Here is a 20,017-nt window from a genome sequence, read left to right on the forward strand (position 1 = left end):
TTGTTACACTTTACGGAAATCCCCGGCAGTTCCTTCCCCTCTTATCACGATCGGCGCTTTCTCGGAGGTACTTTTTGCAAAACGCTACGGCATTTAAAATAGGATGGCGAATGTTGCTTTAAATATGCAAAAGAATGTGTCTCTTTAAAGCAGAGTCGGAGTAAGTGGGCGGGTGGGGTTGTATTTGCGCCTCTCTGTGTTCTCAGCTGCTCCAATGTCACAGAAGCTGTTGCTTTTCCTCTCAGCTTTGCCAGCCCGTCAGCTGATGAGCCGCTTCACCCCACACACACACACACGTAGTGGCGTATGCAGAAACAACCCCCTTCTCTAAGTGATCATTGCCCATTTCCTCCTTTCCCATTTTAGCCCGTGTACCCCTCTTCCCACTTTGCGACGAACCCTCTTTTTGAAAAGCGAACCGACCCCTGGCTGCACCCTGTCCGGGGGCTCGCCGAGGACCGGGGAATAGTCCTTTGTTTACATGCAATCCCGGTCCCGGCGGAAGGAGGCGGCGGTGCTGCGAAAGCACCAGCTGTTTCCCGCCATTTACAACCATCTGATAGAGCGATCAGCTGGAAACACACATACAGAACCTGCACTCAGCCAGTCTTTTATTTATCGCAGTTATTATTTCTGGACAATTCTTTTCTCCAGGTGCAAGACATGGAATATTTCGTGGTGCCGACTCAAAAGGTACCTTCATTCCAGGATTTCAGGAAGAGTGAGAAAGAAGTGATAGGAGGTCTCTGTAGGTGTGTACTTTTCTCTCCCCATTTATAAATATGTATATATATATATATAATTTTTATTTTGCTACTAACAAGCGAGGCTCCATCTGCTGTCTGCATGGAGAAGCTTGCAGAACCCCAAGAGGGAGGGGGAGAGAGAGAGGAGGAGGAGGAGGGGGGGATGCAGTGTTGCTGCTGTTTGCTGAGTGACGGGGCTGCAGGAAGGGTTCCACGTGGATTCGGGGGTTTGGAACGCGGCGGTTCCAGGGCAACGTTCCAAAGCGGAATGGATACATTCGGAGGTTCCAAACACACCCACGTGGGAAGCGCTGCAGCCACGCTGCTCGAGCTGGGTAAAGGAGGGGGAGGGGGCGGGCAGTTGGTGCACCCACTTCCCGGTCCCCGATCCGCACTCCCACTCCTCTCCACGGGAATCCAAACAATTTCCCCCTTCCCCTCCTCCTCGTCCCAGCGGCGCACGTGGGTGCAGTGGTCACTTTCCCCGGTGTATTTTGCGGGCGGTAGGGCCGAATTTTAGAAAAAAAAAGCGTCGAAAGTATCCCCCTGCCGGCTCTTCAGGTGCGATGCGAAGAGCTGATCAGCTTCTCCTTCCCCCTGCTATCCACCTCGGGACTGGGGTTTGGGGCCGAGCGGCGCTTCGGGCCTGCCCGCTCCTCCGCAGCCCAGCTGGAGGTAGCGGGCGCGGGGCAGCATGGGAGCTGTAGTCCATCCTAGCCGCTGGGAACTTTGGGAGTTGTAGTATTTCGTGGCAGAAAGACCCCTGCCCCCCAGCAGCCAAACACACTCGGGGCCCCATCCGACTTCTCCACGAAACGACAATGTAAAGGGATGCAAATTATACTTAAATTGAGCCCTTTCTTAAAATAGGTTTGACAATATCGGGACAAAAGCAAAATGCTGCGGATGCTGAAAATCTTAAATCAAAACAGACAATGCTGCAAATCCTCAGCTGACCTGGCAGGTATCCCAGGAGAGAGAAACAAGAGTTAGTTTCAGGTTCATCAGAACCCAGTCACCGACCTGAAACGTTAACTCTTGTTTCTGTCTCCACAGATGCTGCCAGATCAGTTGTGTGTGGAGCACGGACCTGCAGGGCCGAACGGTCTGTTCCAGTGATGTAAATTCTATGTATGTATTTCCAGCACTTTGTTTTTATTATTGAATATACTGGGGTGGTAACTGCCTGGAAGTCAGTGTGAGGGAACTACTCGTTGAGCCCCATAAAAATTATTTATGTAGAATTTTTTCTATATATATTTTCAGTCTGTATATTAATGGCGGCACCCTTGTGTTTCTTGATGATATGTTCTTACAGTGCTTGGTGGCACCCACATGTTGTTTGCTGAATATTGTCATAGAGGTCTACAGCACAGAAAAAGGCCCTTCGGCCCATCGAGTCTGTGTCAGTCAAACAAGTACCTAGCTATTTTAATCCCATTTTCCAGGACTAGGCCTTGTATGCCATGGCAACGCAAGTGTACATCCAAATACTTCTTAAATGTTATGAGGGTTTCTGCCTCTACCACCCTTTCAGGCAGAGTTCCAGATTCCCACCACTCTCTGGGTGAAAAAATCTTTCTCACATTCCCACTAAACCACCTGCCCCTCACCTTAAATCTATGTCCCCTGGTTATTGATCCTCCACCAACAGGAAAAGTTGCTTCCTGTCTACCTTATCTGTGCCCCTCATAATTTTATACACCTCAATAAGGCCCCCCCCTCAATCTCCTCTGCTCCAGGGAAAATAACCCCAGTCTATCCAATCTCTCGTCATAACTAAAACTCTCCAGTCCAGGCAACATCCCCTGCACTCTCTCTAGTGCAATCACATCCTTCCTATCACGTGGATTCCAGAACTGCAAGCAATACTCTAGCTGTGGCTTAACCATTTTATACAGCATAACTTCCCTGCTTTTATATTTTATGCCTCGGCTAATAAAGGCAAGTATCCTATATGCCTTCTTAACTAACTTATCTACCTGTCCGCTACTTTAAAGGGACCGGTGGACATGCACACCAAGGTTCCTCTGATCCTCGGTACTTCCCAGGGTCCTACCATTCATCATGTATCCTGGTGCCTTGTTTGTCCTGCCCAAGTGCATCACCTCATACTTATCCGGATTAAATTCCATTTGCCACTGATCAGCCCATCTGACCAGTCCGTCTATTTCCTCCTGTAATCTAAGGCTATCCTCCTCACTTTACCACTGCACCAACCTTTGTGTCATCTGCGAACTTACTGATCAACCCTCCTACATTCAAGTCTAAATCATTTGTATATGCCACAAACAGCAAGGGACCCAACACCAATCCCTGTGGACCCCCACTGGACACAGTCATCCAGTCACAAAAACACCCCTCGACCATCACCCTCTGCTTCCAGCCGCTCAGCCAATTCTGGATCCAATTTGCCAAATTGCCTTGGATCCCATGGGCTCTTACCTTGGTTATCAGCCTCCCATGCGGAACCTTAATAAAAGCCTTGCTGAAGTCCAAGTAGACTACATCAAATGCATTGCCCTCATCTGCACACCTGATCACCTCTTTGAAAAATTCAATCAAATTGGTCAAACATGACCTCCCCTTAACAAAACCATGCTGACTGTCCTTGATTAATCCCTGCATCTCCAAGTGTAGATTAATTATGTCCCTCAGAATTGCTTCCAATAGTTTCCCACCACTGAGGTTAGACTGACTGGCCTGTAGTTCCTTCCTCCCTTCTTGAATAACGGTACCACATTAGCTGTCCTCCAGTCCTCTGGCACCTCTCCTGTGGCCAGAGAGGTATTGAAAATTATTGCCAGCGCCTCTGCTATCTCCTCCCTTGCCTCACTCAACAGCCTGGGATACATTTCATCCAGGCCTTGAGATTTATCTACTTTTAAGCCTGCCAGACCACTTAGAAACTCCTCCCTTCCAAGCTAATTTCTTTAATTATATCACAGTCCTTCTGCCTGATTTCCATACCCATGTCGTCCCTCTCACTTATGAACACTGCCACAAAGTATTCATTTAGAACCCTATCTATGTCTTCCGGCTCCACATACAAATTACCACTATGGTCCTTAAAGGGCCCTACTCTTTCCCTAGTTATCCTCTTACTCTTAATGTACTTGTAAAATAACTTTGGATTTTCCTTTATTTTACCTGCCAATGCTTTTTCATGCCCCCTTTTTGCTATCCTAATTTCCTTTTTAAGTTTCCCCCCTACACAGTCTATACTCCTCTAGGTATCCGCTGTTTTGAGCCCTCGTTGTCTGCCATAAGCCTCCCTTTTTCTCTTTATCCAATCCTTTATATCCCTCGACATCCAGGTTCCCTGGATTATTTGGTCCCACCCTTTATCTTTACTGGAATATGTTGGTCCTGTTCCTTCTTGAATGAGTCCCACTGCTTGGACACAGATTTACCTAAAAGTCATAGGATAGTTACAGCGCAAAAGGAGGCCATTTGGTCTATTGTGTCTCTATGAGAGCTACTTGGCCAGGACCACTGCCCAGCCTTTTCTCCATAGCCCTGCACATTTTATTTGTTCAGATAATTATCCAATTCTCTTTTGAAAGCCACCATTGAATGTGCTTCCACCAGACTCAACTCAGAAGAGTGTGAGGTAATGCACTTGGGGAGGGCTAACAAGGCAAGAGATTGCACTATGAATGGTAGGACCCTGGAAAATACTGAAGATCAGAGGGACCTTGGTGTGTATATCCATAGATTCTTGAGGGTAGCAGGGCAGGTAGATAAGTTGGTTAAGAAGGCATATGGGATACTTGCCTTTATTAGCCAAGGCATAGAATGCAAGAGCAGGGAGGTTATGCTGGAACTGTATAAAATGCTGGTTAGGCCATAACTGGAGTACCGCGTGTAGTTCTGGTCACCACATTATAAGAAAAATGTGATTTCACAGGAGAGGGTGCAGAGGAGAGTTACCAGGATGCTGCCTGGGCTGGGGGGGTCTGAGCTATGAGGAAAGATTGGATAGGCTGAGGATGTTTTCCTTGGAGCAACGAAGGTTGAGAGGGGACCTGATAGATATATAAGATTATGAGGGGCATGGATAGGAAGGCATTTTTTCCATTAGTAGAGGGGTCAATAACCAGGGGGCATAGATTTAAGGTAAGAGGTAGAACTAAGAGGGGAGTTGAGAATTTTTTTCATCCAGAGAGTGGTGGGAGCCTGGAACTCTGCCTGAAAGGGTGGTTGAGTCAGAAACTCCTGTAACATTTAAGAAATATTTAGGTATTCACTTGCATTGCCATAGCCTCCAGGGCTATGGGCCAAGCCCTGGAAAATGGGACTAGTATAGTCACATTTTTGTTGACTGGCATGGACCTGATGGGCCATATGGCCTCCTTCTGTGCTGTAGATGTCTATGAGTCTTAGGCAGTGCATTCCAGATCCTAACCATTTGCTGTGTAAAGATGTTTTTTGTTGATGCTGTTTTGCCAATCACCTTAAATCAGCGTCCTCTGGTTCTCTATCCTTCCGCCAATGGGAACAGTTTACATTCTTTTCACGGGATGTGGGAGTCACTGGCTAGGCCAGCATTTGTTACCTAATTGCCCTTGAGGAGATGGTGGTTAGCCACCTTCTTGAACCGCTGCCGTCCATGTGCTGTAGGTACACCCACAGTGCTGTTAGGAAGGGAGTTCCAGGATTTTGACCCCATGACAGTGAAGGAATAGCGATTCAGTTCCAAGTTAGGATGGTATGTGGCTTGGTGAGGAACTTGCAGGTATTGGTGTTCCCATGCATCTGCTGCTCTTGACCTTTGAGATGCTGAAGTTCATGGGTTTGGAAGATGCTGTTAAAGGAGTCTTGGTGAGTTGCAGCAGTGCATCTTGTAGATGGTACACACTGCTGCCACTGTGCATTAGTGGTGGAGGGAGTAAATGTTGAAGGTGGTGGATGGGGTGCCAATTAAGCATGCTGCTTTGTCCTTGATGGTGTTGAGCTTCTTGAGTATTGTTGGAGCTGCACTCATCCAGTCAAGTGGGGAGTATTCCATCACACTCCTGACTTGTGCCTTGTAGATGGTGGACAGGCTTTGTGGAGTCAGGATGTGAGTTACTTGCTGCAGAATTCCCAACTTCTGACCTGCTTTTGTAGCCAATGTATTTATATGGCTGGTCCAGTTTAGTTTCTGGTCAATGGTGACCCCCACAATGTTGATAGTGGGCGATTCTGTGATGATAATGCCATTGAATGTCATAGGGAGATGGTTAGATTCTTTCTTATTGGAGATGGTCATTGCCCAGCACTTGTGTGGCATGTATGTTGTTTGCCACTTATAAGCCCATGCCTGGATATTGTCCAGGTCTTGCTGCATTTGGATACAACTGCTTCAGTATCTGAGGAGTCACTAATGGTGCTGAACATTGTGCAATCAGTGAACATCCCTATTTCTGACCTTATGAAAGGAAGTTCATTGATGAAGCAGCTGAAGATGGTTGGGCCTAGGACACTATCCTGAGGAACTCCTGTAGCGATGTCCTAGGACTGAGATAATTGACTTCCAATAACCACAACTATCTTCCTTTGTGCTAGGTATGACTCCAACACTGAGGCGTCAGTTTTCCAGGCCCCTTGATGCCACACTCAGTCAAATGCTGTCTTGATGTCAAGGGCAATCACTCTCACTTCACCAGTTTCTCCCCATTCACCTGTCCAGAACCCTATAACTTTAAACACCCCTATTAAATCTCATCTAAACCCTTTCCTCTAAAAGAACAGTCCCTGCTTCTCCAATCTATTCTTGCAACTGAAGGGGTTGATATCATAGTGGTAATGTTAATGAGTGAGTGATGTGTGCTCAACCAAAGGCAGGTCCCTTGGCTCATTGTTTGCTGTTGCTTCATCCTGAGCCATTTTCTTGACAGTTTTAGTTAGTGGTGCTTTGCCTTCCACTCTCAGGGGCAGGGCAAGGAGGAGAATTGTACCCTTTATTTTTTAATCTCTCTCCTCAATCTCCCTTCCAAAATCACCTCACACTTCTCTACATTAAATTTAATCTGTCACATGCTCGCCTGTTCCACCAGCCTGTCTATGTTTTCTTGAAGTCTATGACTATTCTCCTCCAGTTCACAACACTTCCAAGTTTTGTGTCATCATTTTGAAATTGTGCCCTGCATACCCATGTCCAGGTCATTAAAATAGATCAAGAAAAGCAGTGGTCCTAATGTCGACCCCTGGAGAATCCCACTATATATCTTCCTCCAGTCTGTAAAACAACCATTCACTACTACTCTTTGTTTCCTGTCACTCATTCAACTTCCTAGCCACACATTGGAAAGGTTAAGGAAATGAATTGGAGTGAGAGAGTGTTTAATCATTATTAAGTCAGGAAATTCTGCAGTTGAATAGTACTTGTTAATTTATGACTGAAATTCTGAAGCAGGCAGCATAAACAATGTGGCTTTTTTTAAACATTTTTTTTGCATTCAAAAAAAAAATCAATTTAATATAATTGAGATTTTGCATCTGTGTGCACTTCCTGTTGACAGTTTCCTTTGTAAATTCCTCTTTTACATTTCTAGTGGAAAAATGTATCTCACTAATTGCACTCTCTTGTGCCACAACACTATTGGCAGGAAGTAGTAATTACAACCTGACCAGTTCATAAAGGCAGCTTTTATTATCAATGTAGACATAGAAAATAATGGAGATACAAAAATGAGGGCTAAGTTCTGCCTCTCTAACTATTCCAGACCTCTGGATCTTACTCAGCAGTATGATTCCATTTTGATTACTGGATCATTATTGCTTTTGCAGGCATTTGTGTGGTAGGATGAGAGCTGATGGATCAACTTTTGACTAGTCATTCGGTGTGGGCAAGTGATTCATCCATGGGGAACATCACCAATTTTTGTCCTTAATCAATGTTGACTTTCTAACAGGGGACTGCTGGAGAGTGAACAGAAGTGGGAACCTGTGTTAGTTGCTTGCAGGGGTTCAGACTAGCAGGCTCCCTGGTGCAGCAGCTTGTGTCACTCCAATTGGACTTAGTGTCTCTGTGTTGTGGAGTGGAAGGTCTGTGACAGACTAGTGACTCCTGCCAGTAGCTGTCGTGTACATGGATACCAGGTCAGAGAGGGATTGGACAAGACTGCAATGCTCTATATAGTCATATAGCCCACTAAAATGTCTTTACATGTGAATAATGGTCACTCAGTTGAGGTGCTACAGGAGAAATTGTCAGAAAGTGAGTGGGTTTAAAGTTATGAATTTCTTGATTTTTTTTTTTCCCAGCTTGGCTAATATCCCACTAACCCAGGAGTCTCAGAGAGACCAGGAGAGGAGGATACGGAGAGAGATTGCCAACAGCAATGAGCGGCGCCGAATGCAAAGCATCAATGCTGGGTTCCAGTCCCTGAAAACACTGATACCACACACAGATGGCGAGAAACTCAGCAAGGTCAGGCACGAACTGGTCCTCACCTGCCATCCACTTATGCGCAGTTTCCAGCAGGGGTCAGTTGGGAGGGGACAGAGGTGCTTAGACAAACCACTTAGAATCAGAGAGGGGGTTACAACACTTGGAATTGGAGGAGTGGGGGCACGGGGTTTGTTTTAAATATATTCTCCTTTTCCATGACATCAATGTGTTGATCATGTTTAACTGGACAATCAGTGGGTTTTAGCAGTTAGAGATCAAATCAGTCCAAGTGGATGATGGAGAAAGCCTTTCAGTGCTGCCAATGATGGGGTCCTGCTGTTAATTGTTTAACAAATGCATCATTGGAGAAAGTCCCAACCATCAGCTTTCCTCATGAAGCATTTTTATCCAATGGAACGAGATAATTTGGCTTCGGTGATGAAGTACCGAGCTGTTGGGGAGGCCCAATTCATGCTCCTGTTATTTCTCTTCCCCACAGGCAGCCATTTTGCAGCAAACGGCAGAATATATCTTTTCACTCGAGCAAGAGAAAACCCGACTACTTCAACAGAACTCACAGCTGAAGCGTTTTATTCAGGTGGGCGCCTGGAATTGGTGGGGCAAGGGATGGTGCAGGTGATGGCTGGTAGCAGCTGCCTGTTTTCCTGGGATGCAGCTGGGCACAACCTCGACAGATTCAATGTTCAGAGTGTCTAGGTCGAAGTGGAAGCGGTACAGTTTGGTTAGGGTCTTGTAGATCATGGTGCTGGTGGTGGTGATCTGCATACTGCACTTTGCAAAAAAGCCTCTTCATGGAGGACACATGCCCCCTTTGGACCAGAAATGGTGGGCAGAGGAGCAACAGCCTAGAAAGCAGTGGGTAGGACAACCCATTGCCATTTGCAAGACGCAAGTGTGCCCCGTCAATACAGGACTGCATGAATGGCTGCTGCATCAATAGTCCTGTGACATTGGCAGATACAATGATTATAGTTGACCATAACTTTAATGAATACTCATTGTGTGTCCCTGTGTGAATGTTGAACAATCCTTGAACAGGAGGAGGCCATTCAACCCTTGAGCCCATTCCGCCATTCAATTAGATCGGGGTTGATCTGTTCCTCAACTCAATTTTTCAGTCTTGGCTCCATGTCCCCTTGATAGTCTTGTGCAATAAACATCTCTTGATTTTGGTCTTGAATGGGATGTTGGCAGGTGCATGTGATGAGCAAGTTACCTTCCATGTGGGTTTTAAACAATGATTGTGTATAAGGACTGAGTATGAAGAGACATAGTAGCCAATTTAAACACAGCAAACTCTCACAAACAGTGAGATACATGACCAGATAACCTGTTTTAGTGATGTTGATTGAGGGATCAATATTGGCCAAGCCACAGGGGAGAGCTCCCCTAACGTCTCACGTGCAAGACAGCACCTTCAATAGTGTAGCACTCCCATTGTAATTACACCTGGATTAGCTGTCATCGAGTTTAACAGAGCTTTGTCTTTCAGGAGTACAGTGGTTCCTCCCCCAAGCGGAGACGTGCAGAGGATAAGGATGAAGGGATTGGCTCCCCAGATGTCTGGGAGGATGAGAAGCTGGAGGACCTGAAACGGGAAATGATTGAACTGCGGCAGCAGTTGGACAAGGAGCGTTCGGTCAGGATGATGTTGGAGGAACAGGTTAGTGGCTTTTGCCTTGGTGCTTGATCACAGATGGAAGTAGCACCAGGTGCAGTACTAAGGCATGCACACAGAAGGTCCTGGATTTGATCTTGGGGGCTGAGTCATCTGACCACATTTAGCTTTAGCGCCTGGATTAGGGAGAGAGGGAAAGATGATCCCCATGCTTGATCGCTATCTGGGGTGCTATGCTGGAATCTGTCTGCATGTGGATGTTGGGTGGGGAGTTTGGTTGTGGTTCCTCCTGTAGCCCTTTTACTCTCTTCATTCACGAGGTTGGGCACTGGTGGCAGGGCCAGGGTTTGTTACTCTCAAGAAGGTGATGGCAAACTGCCTTCTTGAATAGAACTGAGTGATTTGCTGGGCCATTTCATAGGACAGTTAAGAATCAACCTCATTGCTGTGGGTCTGGAGTTACTTGTAGGACAGGTAAGGATGATAGATTTCTTCCTCCAAAAGGGACATTAGTGAACCAGGTGGGTTTTTATGACAATTAATAGTTTCATGGTCACTGCTACTAATACTAGCTTTATATTCCAGATTTATTTAATTAACTGAATATAAATTCCCCAGTTGCCTTGGTGGGATTTTAATTCGTGTCGCCAGATCGTTAGTCTAGCCCTCTGGATTACGAGTCCAGCAAAATAATCACACTACTGTACTCCTAAATGGCACACAGACACTGACTGGGCACACAGTTGTCACTTGGGCAAAGTATGGTAGGGTAGCTGGCACCTATGGAGCTGTGTTCGGAGTAGTGTAAGGGATTGGTGGGGGTGAGGCCGGGGGGTGCGGTTAGTGGTGCAGCAGGAACTTTCTGCCAGACTTCCAGCATCACGTGAAGCAGGAACCCAATGGATAGGAAGCCAAGCTTCTTCCAGAGCCTATTTTAATTTCTCTGGAAAGGTCTCCACTGTCCCTCAGACACTGATGAGGTGCATCTGTTGGCAGGTTCGCTCACTGGACGCTCACATGTATCCTGAAAAACTAAAGGCCATTGCGCAACAAGTACAGCTGCAGCAACGGCACCAGGAGCAGTCCAAGATCCTTCAACAGGAGGAGCAGCGGGAGCCTGAGTCCCATCTTATGACACAGGTCAGCACTTGCATCCCAGTGCTCAAACTGCATGCTCAGTAACATCAATGAATTATCACATAATGGTGATGCCTCTCTTATAGAGTCCATTGTGTTCTGACTCTATTAACACTGCCTAAGTGTGAATCTTCAGCCACTGTCAACTGTGAGCTCTTGCAAGAGGTTAGTGAGGAACACTAGGTTAACTTGTTATAATGACTGTTCTTCTTTTTGCCCCTCTCTGGTTATCTTTTAGCTCCTGCCGGCGCACGTCTTCCCAGTGTCAACCCACCATCCCACTGTCATAGTGCAGACCCCACCCCCACCAGCTTCACACCAAGTCACTGTGGTGACAATGGGACCATCCTCTGTCATCAACAGCCCCTCCACTACATCAAGACAGAACCTAGACACCATTGTGCAGGTAAGGCTACTGCCCTGATGGCCACCACTTCCCTGGGCTTCCAGCAGCTCACTAGTATCTTAGGAACTTAGGAATGGGAAGGGACCATTCACCCTGTCAGGTCTGTTCTGCCATTCAGTTAGATCATGGACGATCTGTAGCTTAACACCATTCAACCACCTCTGATGCATATCCCTTTATCCACCAAAAATTTATCAGTCTTGGTCTTGAAATCTCCAATTGACCCTGAACATGCACAACCTTTTGGAGAAGAGTGAGTGAGTTCTAGATTTCCAGTACTCTCTGTGAAAATGTCCTTCCCGATTTCATTCCTGAACAACGGCTCGAATTTTAAGATTATGCCTCTTGTTCCGGCTCCCCCCGCCAGAGGAAACATTTTTGCCTTAATTAGCTTAACAAATCCCTTTATCATTTTAAACACTTTAATCAGATCACCTCTCAACCTTTTAAACTCAAGGGATTACAGGTCAGGTTTATGCAACTTGTCCTGTAATTTAACCCTCTAAGTTTCAATGTCATTCTGGTGGATCTGCAATGCACCTCCTTAAAGACCAATATTTCTCTCCTTAAACATCAAGATCTATCCCTCTAGACAGCTACTCCGCCACCCCCTGCCCCCCTCAAGACCTGAAGGTCTAGAAGTGTCTCAAGGCTCAAACAGGCAGTCATGAAGGAATCGCTCCCAGAGGAACTCGCTAGTCGCCTGTGAGCATTCACTGCATTAAGAATGACTGAATGACCTTCATGGTTATAGTATTGCTTCTACAGGGTTTACCTCAATGACAAGTCATCACTACCCAAGCACGATGCCTACTGAAACATCCACAGGATTGTCCAAAGCAAGCTCAGAGAGATGCAAAACACTTGGCTGAATCAGAAAGCAGATGAACTTCAGTCATTTGCAGGCAACAAGGAATGGAAAAGACTCTATGATGCTCTGAAATCTGTCTACAGGCCCCTGTCTACTGGTATATCAACAATTCTCGGTGCCAATGGGACAACATGGCTCACAGATAAAGCTCAAATTCTGGTAAAGCTGGGCAGATCACTTTAACCACATCCTTATTTGGCCTTCACCCACCAACGAAGAAGCAATTAACAGGCTGCCACAGGTTGCCATCAACTGCTCTCCTGATGACCCTCCCACAGTGTTAGAAACAACAAATGCATTCGAACTCCTGTCTAGTGGCAAAGCTCCAGGAACTAATGCTATCCCAGTTGAGGTCCACCAAGGCAGGAGGTCAATGCCTGGTCAAGAAGTTTACTGAACTCTTTCAGTCTTTGTGGGAGCAAGAATACAAAGATGCCTCCATTGTCCACCTATACATGCAGAAAGGAACTTAACAATCTTAGAGGAATCTCACTCCTCTCCATTGCTAGCAAAATCTGCCAGAATCCTTCTGAACGACTTTGTACAACCTCTCAGCCAGGATCTGCTGCCAGACAGTCAGTATATTTTCAGGAAAAAGTCAAGGAACCAATGATATAGTGTTTGCAACCAGACAACTCCAGGAGAAAAAGCCAAGAACAGAACATGGACCTCTACAGCATCTTTGACCAAGGCCTTTGACACAGTCAGCCATAAGGGCCTTTGAAAGGTAATAGAGAAATTCTGCTGCCCTGGGAAATTCATCACAATGATTCAACAATTCCATGACGACATGCTCATATGTGTCTTGGATGATGCTGAGTCTTCTGACCCATTCCCAGTCACTAATAGAGTTAAACTGGGTTGTGTGCTAGTGCCAACACTCTTCAGCATGTTTTTCTGCACCATGCTCTCCAATCCCTTCCATGATGGTGTTCCTGGCATTGTAATTTGAAATTGCACGGATGGGAAGCTGCTCAATCTGAGATGACCCCAGGCAAAGACCAAAGTCCCCAAGGACATACTTCACGATTTCCTGTTTGCCCATGATTGTGTACTAGCTGCTGGTCCAGAGCTGGACTTGTTCTCCGATGCATGTGGCCTTTATTATCAGCATAAAGAAAACTGAAATAATATACCTGCCTATTCCAGGAAATCCCTATCTCGAACCCAAAGTTTCAGTCCTTGACAGAACTTGTCAGCAGTGGATGTTAACTTATCTCGGCAGCACACTCTCTCAATCTGTCTATATTGACAACGAGATACATGTAAGAATTGCCAAAGCAAGTGTATCCTTTGGCAGACTTCGAACATCACTCTGGGAACAGAGAGGCGTAGTCTGCCTACCAAACTGAAAGTCTATATAGCAATAGTCCTGCCCACTGCTCTACGCATGAGAGATTTGGATTGTGTACCAGTGTCAGGCCAAGAAGCTCAATCACTTTCACTTGAGCTACCTTCGGATGCTTCTGAAGAGCAGATGGCAGGACAAATTATCAAACACTGAGGTGCTTACCCAAGCTGGCATCCCAAGCATCCACATCATATTGAGATTGTCACTACTGAGCTGGGCTGGTCATGTAGCCAGAATGCCTGACACTTGCTTACCAAAGCGAACATTCAATAGACAGCTTGAGTCTAGAGTGTGTTCTCATTGCAGTCAAAGGAACCACTACAAGGACACTCTGAAGGCTTCATTTAGGAGTTTTGATATCAACTTCAAGTCCTTGGAGAAGCTTGCCCAGGATCGCAAGTGCAAAATGTTGTGGCCTTCTTCAAAAGCATTTAGAGGCAGAGAGGAAACGCAAGGAGAGGAAATGCTGAGACAGACACTCGTCCATAATTCAGTCATCTATGGTATCTGTCCTATTATCAGCAGAACATTGCAGGCACAGGTCAGCCTTAGCAGCCACCTATGTACTCTCAGGAATCCTACCAAAAACCCCAGACGATGAACATGGTCACCACCTCAAAGGACGAACAAAAAGACATTCCTCCTCAGGTGTGGTGCCCAGACTGAATGCAGTCACTCTAGATGGGGTCTAACAAGACTTTACAACTGAAGCATCACTTCCTCCCCTTTGTATTCCAATCTCCTTGAGATAAAGGCCAAAATTGCATTAGCCATTTTGATTAATTTGTGTATCTGTGGACTAGCTTTTGGTAATTTGTGTACTGGGACAGACTTTCTTCTTCCACAGTTTCTTGTCTCTCACCATAAGAAATATTCTCACTTATCTTTCATAGATCCAAAGTGAATTACCTCACACTTCCCTACATTGAACTGCATATGCCATTGTTTAGCCATTTATTTATTCTATCTGTTCCCCTCTGTAACATCCTGCTCCCAGCTACACAACTTCCTGTACCTCCTAACTTTGTGTAGAGAGGGAGCCCTGGCTGGCTTTCTCTCCTGCAGGCCAGGAATTTGAGACTGTTATGTCTCCATTGGCTGAAAGTAGCCAACTCTTTGGATCAGGTATGGGGGTGTCTCTGAATAACCGTTACAAGTGGAAAATGTACCAACTTTGCCTCCAACTTCCAACCTTCTCTTGCCTTCACATGGTCCATGTCTGACATAACCCTTCCCCAACTTCTCTGTCTCTGTTTCTGGGGATTGGCTATCAATCAATATTCATTATAAGGCCACTGACTCCCACAGCTACCTTGAGTACATTTCCTCACAACCTGTTTCTTGTAAGGACTCTTCTATTCTCCCAGTTTCTCCATCTCTGTTACATCTATTCTGATGATATAATCTCCCATTCTAGCTCTTCTGATGTGTCCTTTTTCCTTAATTAAGGATTTCCCCACCCTGCCAGCATAGTTGACAGGATCCTTGACCATGTCTGCTCCATTTCCCAGACTTCTCTCCTTCCCTTTCTTCCCATAATCACAATAGGGTTCCCCTTGTCCTCATCACGCACCCATCCCACATCCATATTCAACAGATCATTCTCTGTCATTTCTGCCACCTCCAGCATCAGCATTGCCACCAAACACACCTTCACCTCCCCTTTCAGCATTCTGAAGAGTCTGCTCCTCAGTCACTTCCTTCCCTTCCCACAGCACCTTATGTGAGCAGAGTTGATGTAACACCTGCCCATTTACCTCCTCTTCTCACCATGCAAGGCCCCAAACAGTCCTTGCAGGTGAAACAATCATTTATTTATTTATTTATATATATATCACTTGCAATTTAGCCTACTGTATTTGCAGTTCACAATGCAGTCAGCCCTATAATAGGGAGACCAAATGCAGATTGGGTGACCACTTTGTGGAACACCTCCATTCAGTCCACAAGGATAACCCCAAGCTGCCAGTGGCTTGCCATTTACCCCCACCTTGTTCCCACGCTGACCTCTCTGTCCTCGGCCTCCTGCAGTGTTCCAATGAAACTCAATGCAAGCTCGAGGAACAGCACCTCATCTTTTGTTTAGGTACTTTATAGCCTTCTGGACTCGACATTGAGTTCAACAATTTCAAATCGTAATCTCTGTCACCATTTTGTTTCCTTTTTCTTGCCTGGTTTTGGTTTTTTAAAATTTTTTTCAAATGGCAGTTGTTGATCATTCTGCCATTTACACCCGCTCCAGACACATCTTTTGTTTATCCCATTATTATTCCCTTTTGTTCTGCACCACGAATTGTTTTGTCATTTAATCTCTCCCGCCTTCCACCCATCATAGACCTTTCTTTTTGTTCTTTTCCCACCCTCCCACCTTTCTCTAGCTTAAAATCTATTACAGTAAAATCTTTATTATCCGGCATGAGTGGTGCTGGTTAATCAAAAATGCCGGTTAATGGAGAGTTCCATTTCCCAATGGAATACAGCACAATCCTTGCAGCATGAACTAATATTCAAGTACTCAGGAAGTAGAGAACAGTATACTTTTAACTTCTAATCTTCAACAGTACATCAAAACATAAATTAAAACAAAATAATACAAAAATACAGCTATGGGTTATAGATAACTTTGTAATTGCTTCTGGTTGGTAAAGTGATGATTCGTATTAGGGGAATATCAGAAATTCTGTTTAGTAGAAAATTCCAGTTGGTAGTGTGCTGAATATCACAAAGATTACTGTACACCAGAGAGTATGCATAAATTGATCTTTTTCTGATTGGCAGGATGTGATGTTTGGGGCCCCACAGAGGTCTGTACCGGGGCCTCAACTTTTTCTGATTTACATCAATGACTTAGATGAGGGGGGTGAAGATATGGTGGCTAAATTTGCAGATGACACAAAGAAAGATAGGAAAGTTTGTTGTGAAGAGGATATGAGGTTGCAGATGGATATATATAGGTTTAGTGAGCAGGCAAAGATCTGGCAAATGGAGATTATTGTGGGAAAATGTGAAGTTGTTCACTTTGGCAGGAAGAACAAAAAGGCATATTACTTAATGGAGAACGGCTGCGTAATCCTGAGGTACAGGGGGATCTAGGTGTTCTAGTATAAGTCACAAAAAGTTAGTATGCAGGTACAGCAAGTAATTAAGAAGGCTAATGGAATGCTATCCTTTATTATAAGAGGAATTGAACATAAAAGTAGGGATGTTATGCTTCAGTAGGGCATTGGTGAGACCGCACCTTGAATACTGTGTTCAGTTTTGGTCTCATTTAAGGAAGGATGTAAATGCATTGGAGGCAGTTCAATGGAGGTTTACTGGATTGATACCTGGAATGAGTGCTTTGTCTTATAAGGAAAGGTTGGACAGACTGGGCTTGTTTCCACTGGAGTTTAGAAGAGTGAGGGGTGATTTGATTGAAGTATACAAGATCCTGAATGGCCTTGATAAGGTGGACATCGAAAGGATGTTTCCTCTTGTGGGTGAGTCCCGAACTAGGGGGCACTGTTTTAAAATTAGGGGTCTTAGGACAGATGAGGAGAAATTTTTTTTTGAGGGGTCTGCGACTTTGGAACTCTGCCTCAAGGAGGTGGAGGAGGGGTCATTGAATATTTTTAAGGCAGAGGTAGATAGATTCTTGTTAGGCAAGAGAATCAAAAGTTATCAGGGTTAGATGGGAATGTGGAAATTGAAACACAAGAAGATCAGCCATGATTTTATTGAATGGCGGAGGAGGCTCGAGGGGCCGAATGGTCTACTACAGTTCCTATCTTATGTTCTTATATTTTCCCAGTTTTGATGAAAGGTCTACAACTTGAAATGTTAACTCTGTTTCTCTCTCTACTTATGCTGCCAGACCTGCAGAGTATTTCCAGCATTTTCTGTTTTCATTACAAGTGGGGTTCCTGCATGATTGTTGATCTCTCCAAGCCCAGGGGCACTGATGCCAACAGTGGCAAGTAAGAGACTAGTTAACATGATACAGCTGCAATTTGAACCTTGGGTCAAAGAGGCTCTTGATAGCAATTTACCACCTAGGCCCACGTGGGGAGCTTTACTAGCCTTTCTTTCTATATGAAGTAATCATCCTTGTGCCCCTCCCTCCACCCCTACACCTGCCACAGGTTGACTACCACTGAGTTTTTTTTTTAAATCACAGGCAATCCATCACATTGAAGGAACGCAAGAGAAGCAGGAAGAGGAGCAGCGACGAGTGGTCATTGTCCAGCCTACCCGTGTTTGGTCCGGCACTGAATCAGACAGGGAGGCGAATGAAGAGACGGAAACTATGGTGCCAGGCGAGGAGAAGGAGCCTGCAGAGAGAGTTCTCCCATGACACTACAGCTGCGCCAGGCCGGGATTGACCCAAACATCGTTCCCAATGTTTTTTTTTTCGGAAAAGGAAAGAAAAAGTTGAGGTCTCTTTTTGACCTTCCCAATACTGTAAACAGTCTCAGCCTGGAATGAGAGAGGCTATCAAAAATCTGGACCACACCAGAAGGGATCGTAAAATCCTTTCTTGCGCTCATGACTACCTTGGAATTTGTAGCTGAAGTGTTGCTGAAGGACATTTTAGCATTCTTTTATTTTTTTACGTTTTGGGGAGGGCCAGGAGTTTCAAGCACTTACCAATTTGTTCAGTCCAGTGGGGCACTTCCTCCACCACCCCCCCCCCCCCCCCCCCCCCCCCCCCCCCCAACCCAGTGTGAACTGCGGACCCCACTTCTGTAATTGCCCCCCCCAACCCCTGCCCCTCGTACTGATGTAGGTGATTTTTTTAAGCAATGTTTTTTCATGTAGTTAGTTTGTTAGTTCCTTCCATTTCTCCCTGTATTTGTATTCAAGTTTTAAGTTGAGATGAGGTTTGTGTTCATGGAAAAACTATTATATTTTGTTAAGAAAGTGGGAAAAAAGGCATCTGCCTTGCAAAGAAAGAAATAAAGTTTGTACTTTGTTTTTTTTAAACAATTTGTTTTTTTTTGTCTGTATGCGTTTTCTACGGGTAGGTGTTAAGCATATATGTGCAGATACATGTCAGATTAGTATTGATCAGAAGACCACTCAAATTCAGGAAAATAGGGTAGTTTTTAGGTTTTTTGCTGTAGTGTAAATAGGAAAATAATTCATTGGCCACCAGTTTTGCATCTCTCCCCATTGTTACTTACATTAGAGCCAGCGTTCCTGCTCCTGAATCATTGCCCAACTCCTGCCACAAGTTGCACTATGTGGACAGGATTGAGGTTTTGGGTGTGATGCCACCTGTGAGTAAAAAGCCTGCCCACACTCAACTGGCAGGGATTTCAGTTATCCAAATACATGGGAAACTGCCTCCCACTCAGCATACAAACAACAAACTGCATTTATGTAGTGCTTTTAATGTGGTACTATGTTGCATGGTGCTTACTATGAGCATCAGCAGATAAAATTTTGACACTGAGCCACATAATGAGATATTAAGACAGGTGACCAAGAAATAGATTTTAAAAGGCGAGTTAAAGAGGAGGGGTTAGAGAGCTTTAGGGAGGGAATCCCAGAACATGGAGCCTAGTTCAGCTGAAGAAACAGGCACGAATAATGCATTGACGGAAATTGGGATTGGAAAAGAGCTTACAATTGGAAGAAAGCAGAAATCCTGGAGGGTTGTACAGCTGGAGGAGCTTAGAGATGGAGGTGGATGAGACCAATTGAACCGGAGAATGCAAATTTTAAGTTTGAGGTGTTGGGTTGAGAGCAGAGGAATGAAGAGAAAATAAAATCTAAAGAAATCTGAAGAACAGAGTAAATGCATGGAATTAACCATTTAGCCCTTTTGTCAGTCAACAGAATCGGCACAGTCTCCTCTTTTTGGTGTGGGGGGCAGGGCAGGCAACAGGTCACATGGCTCCTTTCCTTGGCTTGTGGCAACATATGATTGGTCAGACGGCACTAGAGAGGGCTAGATTTTAAAAATGGCAATCCTGTGTCATGGGTATGATGAATAATGGCATCCGCTGCTATTTATGTGGTGCTAATCCCCTCTGGCACTGCTCTTTGCAAATACATCTGCCGTTTCCAGCAGCAGCAGCAGGTGTCCCTGTTCGATGGAAAGACAGTCTCTTCCCTGCATGTCAGCAACAGCAGAGGAAAATTAATCCCCTGAGGTTGTACAAGAATGTCTGGGCCATGTGTGTACCAGGAGCCCAGGCACCCCCATTCCCTGGCCAGTTGTGGAGCACATACAGTCAAACCCAGTAGTTGGGGTAGGGGCAAGGTGTCAAAGGAGAGCAGGAAGCTTATACTGTGACACTTATGCTCAGTAACACTGGATCAAAGGTCATCAAGCTTCCACAGTACCCAAATACTAATAACTGGAAAATTCACGGAAATGCATTTGAAAACAAAACAGATAGGCAGGTTTTTCCTTGTCTCCCGTCCCAATTGTACTTTCCTGCACTTTGTACCCCCAGCCTTTGGGGACAGTCCTGGCATGAGGGCGTATGACAATGCACTGAG

General features: G+C 45.3%; 1 protein-coding gene across 3 annotated transcripts; it reads left to right on the plus strand.

Annotated features, from left to right (window-relative positions):
* Nucleotides 1-392: 392 nt before the first annotated feature.
* On the plus strand, nucleotides 393-18,194 carry tfap4 (transcription factor AP-4 (activating enhancer binding protein 4)). Of its 3 annotated transcripts, none has more exons than XM_041206711.1 (7): nucleotides 393-752; nucleotides 7,998-8,163; nucleotides 8,624-8,722; nucleotides 9,638-9,808; nucleotides 10,760-10,903; nucleotides 11,139-11,306; nucleotides 17,685-18,194. In XM_041206711.1, exons 1-7 carry the CDS (start codon nucleotides 664-666, stop codon nucleotides 17,859-17,861), a joined length of 1,014 nt encoding a protein of 337 aa, XP_041062645.1. In that variant the 5' UTR covers nucleotides 393-663; the 3' UTR covers nucleotides 17,862-18,194. The 3 variants fall into 3 exon arrangements, with proteins under 3 accessions (XP_041062645.1, XP_041062646.1, XP_041062647.1); XM_041206713.1 differs by lacking the exon at nucleotides 393-752 and adding an exon at nucleotides 1,680-1,877; XM_041206712.1 differs by lacking the exon at nucleotides 10,760-10,903 and having other exon boundaries at nucleotides 522-752.
* The last annotated feature ends 1,823 nt before the right edge of the window (nucleotides 18,195-20,017 follow it).

This window comes from Carcharodon carcharias, chromosome 15, assembly GCF_017639515.1.
Source record: "Carcharodon carcharias isolate sCarCar2 chromosome 15, sCarCar2.pri, whole genome shotgun sequence".
Classification (NCBI taxonomy): domain Eukaryota; kingdom Metazoa; phylum Chordata; class Chondrichthyes; order Lamniformes; family Lamnidae; genus Carcharodon; species Carcharodon carcharias.

What these genes read in the sequence shown, in the direction of transcription:
- tfap4 (XM_041206711.1), top strand. Translation starts at nt 664, where the DNA reads ATGGAATATTTCGTGGTGCCGACTCAAAAGGTACCTTCATTCCAGGAT. An exon ending in AGCTGAAGCGTTTTATTCAG is followed by an intron (nt 8,723 to 9,637) that starts GTGGGCGCCTGG and finishes TTTGTCTTTCAG; the next exon opens with GAGTACAGTGGTTCCTCCCC. An exon ending in GGATGATGTTGGAGGAACAG is followed by an intron (nt 9,809 to 10,759) that starts GTTAGTGGCTTT and finishes ATCTGTTGGCAG; the next exon opens with GTTCGCTCACTGGACGCTCA.